The following is a 13,234-nucleotide window of genomic DNA, read 5'->3' as shown; positions in this document are numbered from 1 at the left end:
TTCTGGGTTTTCAATCCCCTCTGTAAATATTGAAAAAGATGTGAATTTGGAATTTTGATTTGAGAGATAGATGATTACTCAAATTGTTTTTTTGGCACAAGGAAGATGATAGAGAGTTACAAAAAACTCCTGTTTGGTTACTATGTTTACATCAATTTTTTCATCTCCGATTACCATTTGGTATTTGATTTGGATTCTGATTTTTTTTAATTATCTGAATTTGATTATGGGGGGTAAGAAATATAGACCTATTTAACTTTTGATTAAATTTTAGCTTTTTAGAATTCCGGACAAGCATAAAATAATTCATAACCCATAATTCATAACCCAGAAAAGAAAATAATAAGATTTTCAACTAAGAATCATAGTATTAAGAAAAAAAGGCATCTCTTTTAATTGAATCTTAAATGTTATTTTTCTTTAAGGTGAGTTCTTCACGAAACTGGATTGATTGATATGAACAATGACTATTCTCATATTTCACTTAAATTGTTTAAGTAATAAGTCTTGAACTTTATGAACACTAACGAAAGAAAGTTATACAAATTGATAATTTTCTAACATAGTTAAGAAAATAGGAACAATTAAAGAATGGGAAACTAAGATAAGATTTCAGATTTTCTTTTAAAAGAAATAACATATCATTCATCTAAAAGACTTCTAAACATGCTTCCTTATATGTCTTGTAGACAAATCTTTGTAAGTCCTTAAATCTTCACCCCATGTTGAACCTTTCGGAAAAGGAATAGGAGTTTCAAATGTGATTCTTGTTCTTTGCCTTCTTTGATTGTTGTGTTGCCCTCTTTGAGTGGATTCAAATCTGTTTTCGTTTTGTTATAAAGGTTAGCAATAAGTTGTTGTAACTTTTATGCCAAATGAAATGCAGATTAATACATCTTCAACAATGAAATAGTTAGATACACTGAAATAGTCCAATAAACAGGAAATACATTAGAAAATTTCAGTTGATGTTTGATTTAATATTATCATGGTTTTAAAAATAACTTTACCTCAATCATCTCAACGACTCCTTTGATTTGCTTCCTGGGGAACTGGAGATAGAAATCCTGCTTCTGTTCGCTTTCAAGTATTGATGAGTTATTAAAAAGCTTTACAAATAATAATATTTAACCCGTGAGACATGCTATGATTGTACCTGTAATAAGATTTGTGACTTTGTGAGTATTTGACTATGATGTTTTAAAAAGAATAATCACTTTAAAGACTCATCTCACCGATGCTTGTTGGTTATGATTTTCAGGTATGCACTTCAACTCATCATGTTGGGTATCACACTCTGAAAATGCATAATTGCTAGATATTGAGTGATACTTCTTTAACGTGGCATGAATAAGGGAACCCTAAAATGAAACAGTAAACATAGTTATTAAAAATTGTAAGTTCTTGGTTAGTTGTAGGAAATATATTTAAAAGTTATAAACAAAAGGAAAATAGCTTACTGCAGAATCAGCCGATATCATCTCTATGAACGATCTTGACTCTTATCTTCCATGTTGTTTTGGAGGCATTGAGCTTGGAAGATTGAGTGAATGGCCGCCATGACTTATTCTAAGGTAAATTTCTAATCTATTTGTTTGTATTTTTGATGTGTTTTGTTATGTACGTGGTGATCTATGGTTTTATAGTAGCATAAGTTATCGGTTGTTAGGTTTGTTTGATAGGAAGAATATTCGATGCAATCAATTTAAGATTTTCTGTTTTTGATTTGATTTTGGGTTTGATATGATATACCATAGTAAGATTATGAATTGAATTAAAACTGTTTCCGTTTTTTGTTGAGATGATTGATATTTTTAATGGTCAGCTGTGAAAAGGAGAATTGTTTGGTTTTGATTAACTCTTAACATATTAAATTATGAACAAAATTGGTAAGAGTATTGGTTGTTGCGATTGATAGAAATGAAAATATTTACTGTAAATATTTTCAATTAATTTTATGATTTCATTTTCCTGTTTGGTACGATATGAAAGAGGATGATCAGGGATTGCATTAAATTAGTTGCCGTTTTTATAGTTGTGATGATTGGGTTGTGATTACGTTTTATTTCGATTTCATTTACAAGTTTGAGAGAAAGGAATTGTTTTGATACATATCTAACGTAATTAAGATCCGAATAGAGTAGTAACCAAACACGGAGGATCCACGTCCTTTTACACTTCTGATTACCTATATGCCCTTAATTTCTTTTTTTTCTTTCTTCTTCCTTTCTTTTCTTGTAGGGGTATTATATGGATTTTTTTTCTTTTCGAAAATCCCTGATTTGTACTCCCCAATTAATAGTATAGATGCAAAAAAAAATATTTATTTCTAAAAAATGTTATGTTTTTAAGGAAAAATGAACAAAAATGACATGATAGGAAATACAATTCTAATAAATATGATATATATTAATAAAACATTTTGATGATCAACTAGGATATATATGTGCATGACCAATTGTTGAGATTTGGGCAAGAATAGGGGTGTTAATTGGGCCTAAGGCCTACGGGCATGGGCTGTTAAGTATCATAGTGGATCGGGTTTGGACCTTTAACTTCATGCCCAAAAATTGTCCGCTCACGACCGCGGGAGATGCGGATGGTCCAAAATTTCTTTTGTCTCGTTCCACCAAGTTTCAGTTCTACTCGATTTCTCAATGAATATGATGAATCTGAAGTTATCATGAGTAAAGATCTATGCGAACTTGTCAAGGAATAACGCAAATTGCTATTGGAAATGAAGACCGGTCACCAGCGCTAGCTGAAGAAATGCCGACATGTATGTGACTATGTGAGATAAGTTTTTTTCTGTCTTTGTCTCTCTCTCTGTTTCTCTTAATTGCAGAGGAGCTCCATGATGCTTCCCATAATTGGTTTGTCAACAATTGGTTGCTTGTTGTTTTATGCAAATTTTTCTTTTTGCAGGGGAATAGTTTTGGACCGCTGATGACAGCGGGGTAAACGGGTGGTCTGCAATTGCCACAAAGGAGTTCCATCACTTCCATGTCAGTTCACAAGCGGTGGTGCCGTGGTGGCGAGAGCTGATTATGTGTTAATGCCGACATCTCTTCTCGCATGGCTTGATAAAGATCTCTCTTCCAAATTCTCTGGTCGGAATCTTTGAATTGGACAAACGCTCACATCAAAGCTATCAAGCCTAAGTGAGCTCAACTTGGTGGCTTCTCGTAAGTTCTGGTTTGATCTTAGATAATTTCGCTTATTAAAAACTTAAGTTATATGCTCATAATCTTGTGATTTGTTACAAGACAGAGAAGCTAGATGTGGTGGAAGTTGAAGACTTTGTTATTTTGTATGCATGTGCTTATTTTAGATAATTCACATCTGGGTTTGTGGAAAGTTCGTAGCTTCAATATTATTATTCTTTTGATTGAGCTTTGATTAGATGGCTTATAGTGCATCGAGCCTTAGTTATTTGATGTCTTTTAAATTTACTTGTGGTTTGGATTTTTAGGAGAAAGACTTACAATTAATCAGAGAAGCAAAGATGAGAATGGAAATGTTAGAAAGAGAAGCTTCACTGCAGCGAGCAAGACAGCAAGCATCCATGGCTGATGGTGTTTCATGGGACATGGGGGAAGATGCTATTACATAAGAAGAGGTAATAGTGACTATTTTATCTGTTAGTGGTTGTGGACTTAGTATCTTTCTGACTGACCTTGTTTCTAGACTGTATGTATTGAATCTTTCTGGTGAGGTTGCGGCAAAGCTTATGTTTGAAGACTGTTGCTTATGTTGTAGAACCATTCTTAACATTATGCCTCACAACTAGCATCTCTCAGGTTAGATATATATATATGCAGCTACTTCAATCTCTGATGATACATGTTCAGCTTCTGATAGTATAGGATCAGTGAAAGGAATACTTTTCTCAAACATTCAACTCACAGAGGTTCAGCTTCCGATAGTGATCGATCAATTCTACTGCGATCACAGCAAATGCATGAACCAGACTTCAGCAGTGTCTGTGGAAGGAGTCACATATGAGAAGATAAGCGGTAACCATTCTCTAGCTTGTTTCTTAGCGTCAAGGCTCTATGGGACATGAACTCTGGTTTGGCTGCAGCCTACAACAGCGTAAAGGTAACCACTGTCTAGCTTGTTTTAAAGTTTAAACCAAACCCTGTGACACACCTAGAAGCTTTGGAAGATAATTAAAAAAATATATTTAGTAATTAGTAAATACAAACTAGATATTAGAAGATTTAGTAGTTTAGAGTTTGTATAAAAGCTGAAAACCCTAAATAGTTTAGCATAATTCATTGCTTTGCTTGATAAGAAAAGATTGACCTAAGAATATCCACATATACGATTTCACAAGACATACCACATATGACTCCAGTCCTCAAAGTCTTAGAGATATAAAAGAGCTCTGAATTGTGAATCATAATGGTAAGCTGTATATTGATTTAAACTGTTCTTTTTTTGTCTACTTGTCAAAACATCAATCCTTTACTCTTTTGTGATCTGAGATTCAAGTCTTTAACTGTTTGACCGTTGTTTTTTTTAAGGACTCACATGACTCTTACGATGGAAGATCAATCGACATAGAGTCTCCAAGAGTAATTGATGCTGCAAACGCTGAAGAAGAATAACATATGTTTGATGGAGCAGAGCCATCTAATTGTCGTAAAAGAGCACCAATTCATATTGATGACGATGATGTTGAAAAGGACAAAAGAAAGACAACATCAACAGAACCAAAGAAGAGAAAGCAAAATAAGTTTGATGGAGAACAATAATCTAAATATGGTAAAAGAGCTGCATTTTGATATTGATGATGATGATGATGATGATCTACATGATAATGTCGAAGGAGATAAAGGAAAAGGGAAAGAAACATCAACACAACCGACGAAGAGAAAGCAATATGCAAATTGCTGGGAGCATTTTACAGTGGTTAAGAAGGCTATTAATGAAAAACTTCAAGACAGAGCCGAATGCAATCACTGCAAAAGGGATTATGCATATAATTCACACAAGAACGGTACAAATTCTTACAATCGTCATATGGAAACTTGTAAGGTTTGGCTTAGTAATGCTGATATTAGTAAAGTGATGCTCAACTCTGAAGCAAGATTACAAGCTAGGAAGATAGATCATATGATTTTTCGTGAAATGGTGGCTAAGTGTATCATTCAACATGATCTCCCATTTGCCTATGTTGAATATTAGAGAGTTAGATCAGTTAGGAAGTATTTGAACGCAGATGTGAAGTTTATAAGCTGGAACATATCTGCAGCAGACGTTTACAAGTTCTATGAGAATGAGACAAAGAATTTAAAGAGAGAATTAGCTCACCTTCCAGGGAGGATTAGCTTCACTTCTGATTTGTGGACTGCAATCACTCATGAGGGATACATGTGTCTAACATCACATTATGTTGACAGGAACTGGAAATTAAACAGCAACATTATTGCTTTCTATGATTTTCTGCCTCCATATTCAGGTATGCACATAGCAATTAAGATTCTAGAGAAGTGGAAGAATTGGGGAATTGAAAAAGTGGTTTCCATCACGTTAGACAATGCTACTAACAATGACACAACACAAGATATTCTGAAATCTCAGCTTATGTTGCGGAATGATTTGTTGTGTGGAGGAGACTATTTTCATTTGCGATGTGCAGCACATATTCTCAACATCATTGTTCAGATGTGCCTGAAAGATATAGATGATACATTGGAAAAGATCAGAGAGAGTATCAAATATGTTAAAGCTTCTGAAAAACGTGAGATATTGTTTGCAAAATGTGTTGAAGCTGTTGGTCTACAGTTGAAAGCGGGATTGATTATGGATGTGAAAAATAGATGGAACTCAGCATACAAGATGCTTGATAGGGCTCTCAAGTATCGAGCTGCCTATGGTAATCTCAAAGTCAATAATGGAAGAAATTACAAGTTTCACCCTACAGAAGTTGAATGGCACCGATTGAAGCAGATTTATGAGTTTTAAGATTCCAGCAATGACTCGAGAAAGCTCTCCTTTGTGCCGGTTAAACCTGTTACATTAACTGAGTAAGTCTACTTGAAAATATGAACGAACAACCTATTGAAACTATTGAATATCTAATAACAACCGATTACTGAACATGATCAAACTATTGAACATCAAACAACAACCGATTAGTGAACCTATTACCGCAAGAGGAGAGAGTGTTACCGAGTATACTTAAAGATCAAACTATTGAACACATTCATGCTTTAAGATTCTTTGTGACATACCGTGTATACTTAAAGAAAAATTACAGGAGGAGAGAGTGTTTATACCATAGAGTTTCAACTCCAGGGATAGGATGCTGAGACAGGAGTGGTAGATGTTCTCGGCCTGGAAGAGCTAGCAAACCATCTAACAGATCTTGGTAGTGATCGACATTTTGATTAGGGTTTTGTTCCTCCTCGTTTTCTTCTTCGCCGTTATCTCCCTCCTGAACAAGCTCCGGTTGCAGTTGAGGGTGAGGAACAGGAAGAGGCGCTTGTTGAGGAATCGGAGGCGGTGTAACTATCCTCCGCGGTGGATGACTACTCGACGGTTGATTTGTCCTCGACGGTTGGTTTGTCCTCGACGGTGGATGACTACTCGATGGTTGGTTTGTCCTCGACGGTTGATTTGTGAACGACGGTGGATCTGTAGTCGGCAATGGACTACTTATTGGCGCTGGATTAGTCGGGGGAAATTGTGAAGGACGGCTTTGATGTGAATGGGTTGCAGACTGTGTCGCAGAGTGTGTGCGTTCAGAAGGGTTCGACGAATGAGAAGAGGTTCTGCTACCATTGAAGATTCGGACACCGGTGGCGGTTCTGCCACCGCGACCTCTGGAAGCACCCTTGGTCTTAGGAGGCATCGGATCGACGATTGAGAGAGAGAGAGAAGAAGAAAAAGATTTAAAGAGAAAGCGATAGATGATTGAGAGATTGAGAGAGAAGGAGAGATCGATGTGTTTGAGAGAGAAGGAGAGTGAAGAGGTTTGAGAGAAAAAACCCTAGATCGATTGAAAAAGAAAATAAGAAGTGTTAAAACGTTTAAGTGTTTGCCTAGTTATTAACGAAACAACGTCGCAATGTAGTCGCAAAAGAGTCGCAGTATTAAAATTTTGGGGGAAAAAAAACGCGTAAATAATTAGACAAATTTCCCAAAATTATTGGTGGGAACATAAACCGCCAAAACAGGGTGGCAAAACAGTCGCAAAAACAGTAGCAACGATTGCAAAGCAGTCTAAAGACAGTTGCAAAGTGGTGGCAAAGTGTTACTCTTTTTTGACTGTATTTTACTAGTCAATTTAAAAGTTTGATTTTATGGCAAAGTGTTAACATTGAAATTTATGACCTTAAAAAAGTTTTAGTTACTAAATTCAGTCAAATACAAGTATAAATGTATATCTAAGGATGTACATACATCTCAAAAATGAAATTTAATTCCCAAAAATAACAAGAGTGGGAAAAGAGTTGCACAAACGTTGCTAATTCAGGTGTTAGTCGCTTATTCGTCGCAATACGGTTTCAAAGCAGTCTCAAGACAGTTGCAAAGTAGTGGCAAAGTGTTACTCTTTTGTGACTGTATTTTACTAGTCAATTTAAAAGTTTGATTTTCACACATTAGGAGCTTATTTGCATCCATACATCACTCATACTAGTAGTAAAGAGTATCTAAAATAGGAAGAGCATGTAAAACATTGCTTTTAAAACATAAGAATTACATTTTCCTAAAGTCCTACACATTCTTCCATGGTGACATGTTTTTACAAAGATGGCTTTGGAACATATGCATGTATTCATTGTTAACATTGAAATTTATGACCTTAAAAAAGTTTTAGTTACTAAATTCAGTCAAATACAAGTATAAATGTATATCTAAGGATGTACATACATCTCAAAAATGAAATTTAATTCCCAAAAATAACAAGAGTGGGAAAAGAGTCGCACAAACGTTGCTAATTCAGGTGTTAGTCGCTTATTCGTCGCAATACGGTTGCAAAGCGAAACGTTGCTATATTGTTTAGTTACTAAACGGTCGCTAATGTGCGACTCTTTTGTGACTATATTTTACTTTAAGATACTAATTTTACTTGCAAATTTCCAGATTAATCAAGCTATTAAGTCTTACTATAATTGAAATAAGTTTATTTGATTTTAACATAGAGACAATATTTTACAAATCAGATGCACATTTAGTCTTCATATGCAAGTTCTTCATCTTCATCTTCATCTTCGGATGTTGACAAGTTACATTGAAATTCGTCTTCTCCTTCACCATCTTCTATCTCAAAATCGATTGGTTCATCTTGATGACTCTCGTCGACTAAACTCTCAATGATGATTTCTTCAACCAAAGTCGGAGTTGCCTCAATAACAGTTTGTTGCAATATAACCAAATCATCATCGTTAAACTTCCCTTGAACAACATTCCTCGGATTAACTTTGCACACTGTAAGCCACGATTTGCGAGGTCGTTTAGTGTATGGATATGACAGATAACACACTTGATCAGCTTGAGAACCTATATAAAGAAACAGAACATATTAATTAATTAGCTTGAGAACCTATATAGTAAATTAATTAAAATATTTAGTGAAAAGAAACTTAACCTAAAATAAAAGGTTCGTAATTTCGGTATTTTCTTGACGGAAGCACGTCTACGATGCCTCCATTTGTCATGCGGATACCTTTGCCAACCGTTGGGTCAAACCAGTCACAGTAGAAAAGTGTTATCTTTAGGTTAATAATGCCAGGATACTCGAGCTCGATTATGTTTTCAACGGTCCCAAAAAATCATCCTCCGTAGATGCTTCAGAATAATTTTGCCCTCGGACACATACCCCATAATTCATTGTCTTTTTCGTCTGCCCGTGTTCACGCGTGTGAAACATGTAACCTCTGGTAAAATACATGGGCGACGACTTGACTTTGTTTTCTGGACCATCAACCAATTCATGAACCCATGGAGGAAAACTTTGGATATGTTTCATTGTAGACACCTACAGAAGAAATAAATATAAATTGTCGGAAGTGAACCCATTCATTAAAATATTTTTTTATATTAAACTATTTACATATACTTACATATTGGCAAACCCAATCGCTAAAATCTTCATCTCTTTTCGATGTGACTTCATCATCAATGAGTTCTAGATATTCATACCGAATTTGATCGTCCAACACACTGTTTTTCCCAACATATAGAAGACAATTAATTCATAAATATATTGAAGAGAAATTGCTATAAAAATAATCTGAAACATATACCTCTCTAGGGGATGAAAGTAATCACAATTCCGCAATACATATGCATGTGCGCATTTTTGATCTTTATCAGACAGCCAAAACTCTGTAACTTGGCCACTAGGACGACCGATTTGAGTGAATATATCTGGTACGGGTACTAGATATACAGGAACCTCACCCGCATCATATCGCAATGACCTGAAAAATATTTAAAACTTTAAGTAGCCTTACATGTTAATTTAAAAGACCATTATATATTATAATGTAAGTATGAAATACCTCCTTCTACTAGCTGTAGAAATGGTTGAAGCAAAATAGTGTTCTGAGAAGTATGATATCTCATCATTAATATATGATTGAACGATTGATCCCGCTGGATATCTTTTGTTCTTCGCCTTCCCTTTCAAGCGTTTGAAAAACCTTTCGAAGGGATACATCCACCTATACTGGACTGGACCACCAAGTTCGGCTTCGTATGGTAGATGTACAGGAAGGTGCTCCATGACATCAAAGAACGAAGGTGGGAATATTTTCTCCAAAGTGCACAAAATCATCACAATATTCGCTTTCAGGACTTGGACATGACTTATCTCCAATGATCGACTGCATAAGTCACGGAAAAATGATCCAATCCCTACAATATATAAATAAAATCATTAATTAATTTGACATATATATAAAATTAAATTGCTATATATAGATATCAAATTTTTACCTGATATTGCAAGATGAACGTCACGTGGTAACAACTCTGCAAACACAAATGGAAGCAATCGTTCCATAAAGACATGGCAATCATGGCTTTTCATTCCTGAAAACTTTCCATCCTTGATGTCTGCACAACTAGCTAAATCAGCTACATACCCATTTGGAAATTTAACATCTTCTTTGACCCATTGAAGTAGGCTTTTTTTCCCTTTCGCACTCAATCTCCAAATAGGAAAAGGAGCTCTCCCACCAGCATCAACATGCAATTGACTTCGATCACAAAATCTTGCAACATCCAATCGGGACCTCACATTGTCTTTTGATCTGTCTTTCACATTCATAACAGTGTACATGAGATTATCGAGAATATTTTTCTCAATATGCATCACATCAAGATTGTGTCGTAAGTTAAGATCGGTCCAATACGGGAGCTTCCACAAGATGCTTTCTTTGTGCCAATTATGCCAACTTCCATAACCATCCACTTTATTTTCATGCCCATTTCCTTCGCAGTCAGAAGTCTTTGGCGGCTCGACATTTCTTATACGCTCATGTAAGACCTGTTCACCCGTTAAATATTGCGGTGGATAGTCGTTCACTGCGTGTTTGCCTTTGAGAAAGTGTTTTTTATCCTTTCGCATTGGATGATTAGCAAGAAGAAATCTCCTGTGGCAATCAAACCAACATGTCTTCCTACCAGCTGGCAATTGAAATGCATTTGTATCGTCCATACAAATTGGACAAGCTAATCTTCCGTGTGTTGTCCATCCTGACAACATGCGATATGCTGGGAAATCGCTGATAGTCCACAAAAGGACATCTTTAAGGTTGAAAGTTTGATCTAAGGACACATCATATGCCTCCACTCCATTATACCATAACTCTGTTAACTCATCGACCAATGGTTGGAGAAAAACGTCAAGACTAGCTCGTGGATGATTCGGTCTTGAATTCAAAATCGTCAGAAACAAATACTCTCTATTCATGCACATCCCAGGAGGCAAGTTGTATGGAGTCAATATCACTGGCCATAATGAATGGTGTTTCGACATCCCAAAAGGATTGAAACCATCTGTACATAATCCAAGATAAACATTGCGCGGTTCTGCTGCAAATGAGGGATGCAATTGCTGAAAATTCTTCCACTCAGCCGCATCTGAAGGATGACACATTAATCCCTCCTCAGAGCTGTGCTCAGCATGCCATCTCATAAAAGCTGCAGTCTTCTCAGATTGGTACATTCTCTTCAGTCTTTCCGTAATCGGTAAATACCACATCTTACTGAACGGTATTCTTGTTCTTCCTTCACTAGCCTTATACCTTGGTTTGCCGCAGAACTTGCAATGCTCCAACTTCTCATCATCTTTCCAAAAGAGCATACAGTTATCTATACATACATCATATGTACGACACGGTAATCCTAGCTTTCGCATCAAAGTCTCCGTCTCATAGTATGAACCGGTTGCCTGATTACCCTCTGGTAAATACTCCGTAAACAGTCCTGTCCATGAATCCATACAATTTTCAGACAAATTGTAGTCAACCTTATTGTTCATGAACCGAGCTGCCAACGATAACTGCGAATTGCTCTTCCCGACATCCATCATACAGTGGCGTGTTTGCAGCAGCTAGCATATCATAAAACTGTTTTGCTTCTTGGGTGGGTTGTTCATGAACATGATCATTTCCACTTTCATGTTCATGATACTCATTATATGGTACAGAACCATGAAATGCATCATTCACCATCCCAGCATATATATTCTCCCCATCAAATCCTATTGGTGCACTAGCACTAGCATAATCTGTATTATTAGCATAATGACTACTAGTTCCCTCCCCAACAACATCATAATCTTCACCATGTTCATACCATACATAATAGTTAGGCATAAACCCCCTACTTAGCAAATGATTCGAAACAGAGGCAGATTTCAAAGACTTCGAATTGTGACATACTACACAAGGGCAGTAAAACCTACCTCTGCTATTTTGTGCATGGCTACAGGCAAAATCGATGAACTCTTCCACACTCGCCGAATAATCCGATGAGATATGATTAGTGAACGGATCGATCCGATTGTACATCCATGCTCTTGAAGGATTGTTCCACATTATTATTATTTTTTTTTCTCTCTCTTTTTTTTTTCTTCCTCTAGATTTTTTTTTTCTTTCTCACGTTTTTTTTTTGGTTTCTTTCTCCCGTTTTTTTCTCTTTAGAGTCGATGTAAATGAAAGAAGAAGTGGTGGCATATATATAAGAGAAATTTTGCCACTGTTTTGCGACTATTATAGAAAGAGTCACAAAATTTCAGTTCACCTAACACACTTTAAGCACGTTTTTTGCCGACATGGTGCGATTCTTTTGCGACCGTTTTCAATGTAGTCGCAAAAGTTGAGTATAATATTTCCACATTCTCAACGTTTTTTGCCGACATGCAGCAACGACTTTGCTACTAAATAATACTCCAAAAAGTCGTTGCAAATAAGTCTCTATTTTGCGACTTATTTGCGACGGCACTCACGTACCAAAATTGCAGTTGCAAAGTAGTCACAAAATGCATCTTGTTTTGCGACGAAATAATATCAGTTACAAAAGAGTATGTACTCGGTCGCAAAGGTGAGACGTTTTTGTGGCTGTACTGTTTCGTCGTAAATTTGTGACGGTTTTACTTCCGTATTTTGTATGGTCGTTAATCGGTATTAAAATAGTCGCAAAACCGTCGCAAATATTTGCGACTAAACAATCAGTCACAAATGGTAGTCGCAAATGGCATGTTTTCTTGTAGTGATTATTCAAATGCATAGTTGTTGCATAGTTGCATAGTTGTTGTTCACGGCATAGGTACGGTCGTACGGAGATTCGGAGCTTGGTGGAGGAGAAGAAAAAGATGCCCGCGGACATGCCAGCGTCTTTGTTCGGACGCGGATATGTCCGTTTGACATCTCTAGGCAAGAACAATACTAGTGGTGAACCCAACATTTTTTCATGATTTTACGAGGAATAAACAGATGATGGAAAATAAAATAAGAAAACACACACAAATAAAATAAATAAAAAAGGAGAAAAAAGAAAAGTGCTAAATTTTACTGTGATAGTGAAATCGTCAAAATCTGTGGGATAATACACATGCAAGCAAACTCCAATTGAACCAAATCTCAAAATGTCAAAAGATAATGAATTGAAGGTCTTCTGCCTGATGCATAATCTTACGTACATAAACTTAACTTTATAGACTAACCACTTTAAGTTTATAAAGTTATATATGGTCTTGGCTTGATATTTA

General features: G+C 36.1%; 2 protein-coding genes and 1 pseudogene across 2 annotated transcripts; 1 reads left to right on the top strand and 2 right to left on the bottom strand.

Annotated features, from left to right (window-relative positions):
* Window positions 1–4,767: 4,767 nt before the first annotated feature.
* On the top strand, window positions 4,768–5,973 carry LOC147944559 (zinc finger BED domain-containing protein RICESLEEPER 2-like). Its single transcript, XM_087512638.1, has 2 exons — window positions 4,768–5,139; window positions 5,194–5,973. Exons 1-2 carry the CDS (start codon window positions 4,768–4,770, stop codon window positions 5,971–5,973), a joined length of 1,152 nt encoding a protein of 383 aa, XP_087368764.1.
* Window positions 5,974–8,138: 2,165 nt separating this feature from the next.
* Window positions 8,139–8,905, bottom strand: LOC147944558 (uncharacterized; annotated as a pseudogene).
* A 990-nt stretch (window positions 8,906–9,895) lies between these two features.
* LOC147944557 (uncharacterized) lies at window positions 9,896–13,020 on the bottom strand. Its single transcript, XM_087512637.1, has one exon. It carries the CDS (start codon window positions 11,552–11,554, stop codon window positions 9,896–9,898), a length of 1,659 nt encoding a protein of 552 aa, XP_087368763.1. The 5' UTR covers window positions 11,555–13,020.
* Between the last annotated feature and the right edge of the window lie 214 nt (window positions 13,021–13,234).

The sequence above is a fragment of the Camelina sativa genome, chromosome 5, assembly GCF_030686135.1.
Source record: "Camelina sativa cultivar CO46 ecotype springtype chromosome 5, ASM3068613v1".
Taxonomy (NCBI): domain Eukaryota; kingdom Viridiplantae; phylum Streptophyta; class Magnoliopsida; order Brassicales; family Brassicaceae; genus Camelina; species Camelina sativa.
Note: the sequence above shows the minus strand (reverse complement) of the source record. Positions and strands in the feature narration are given on the sequence as shown.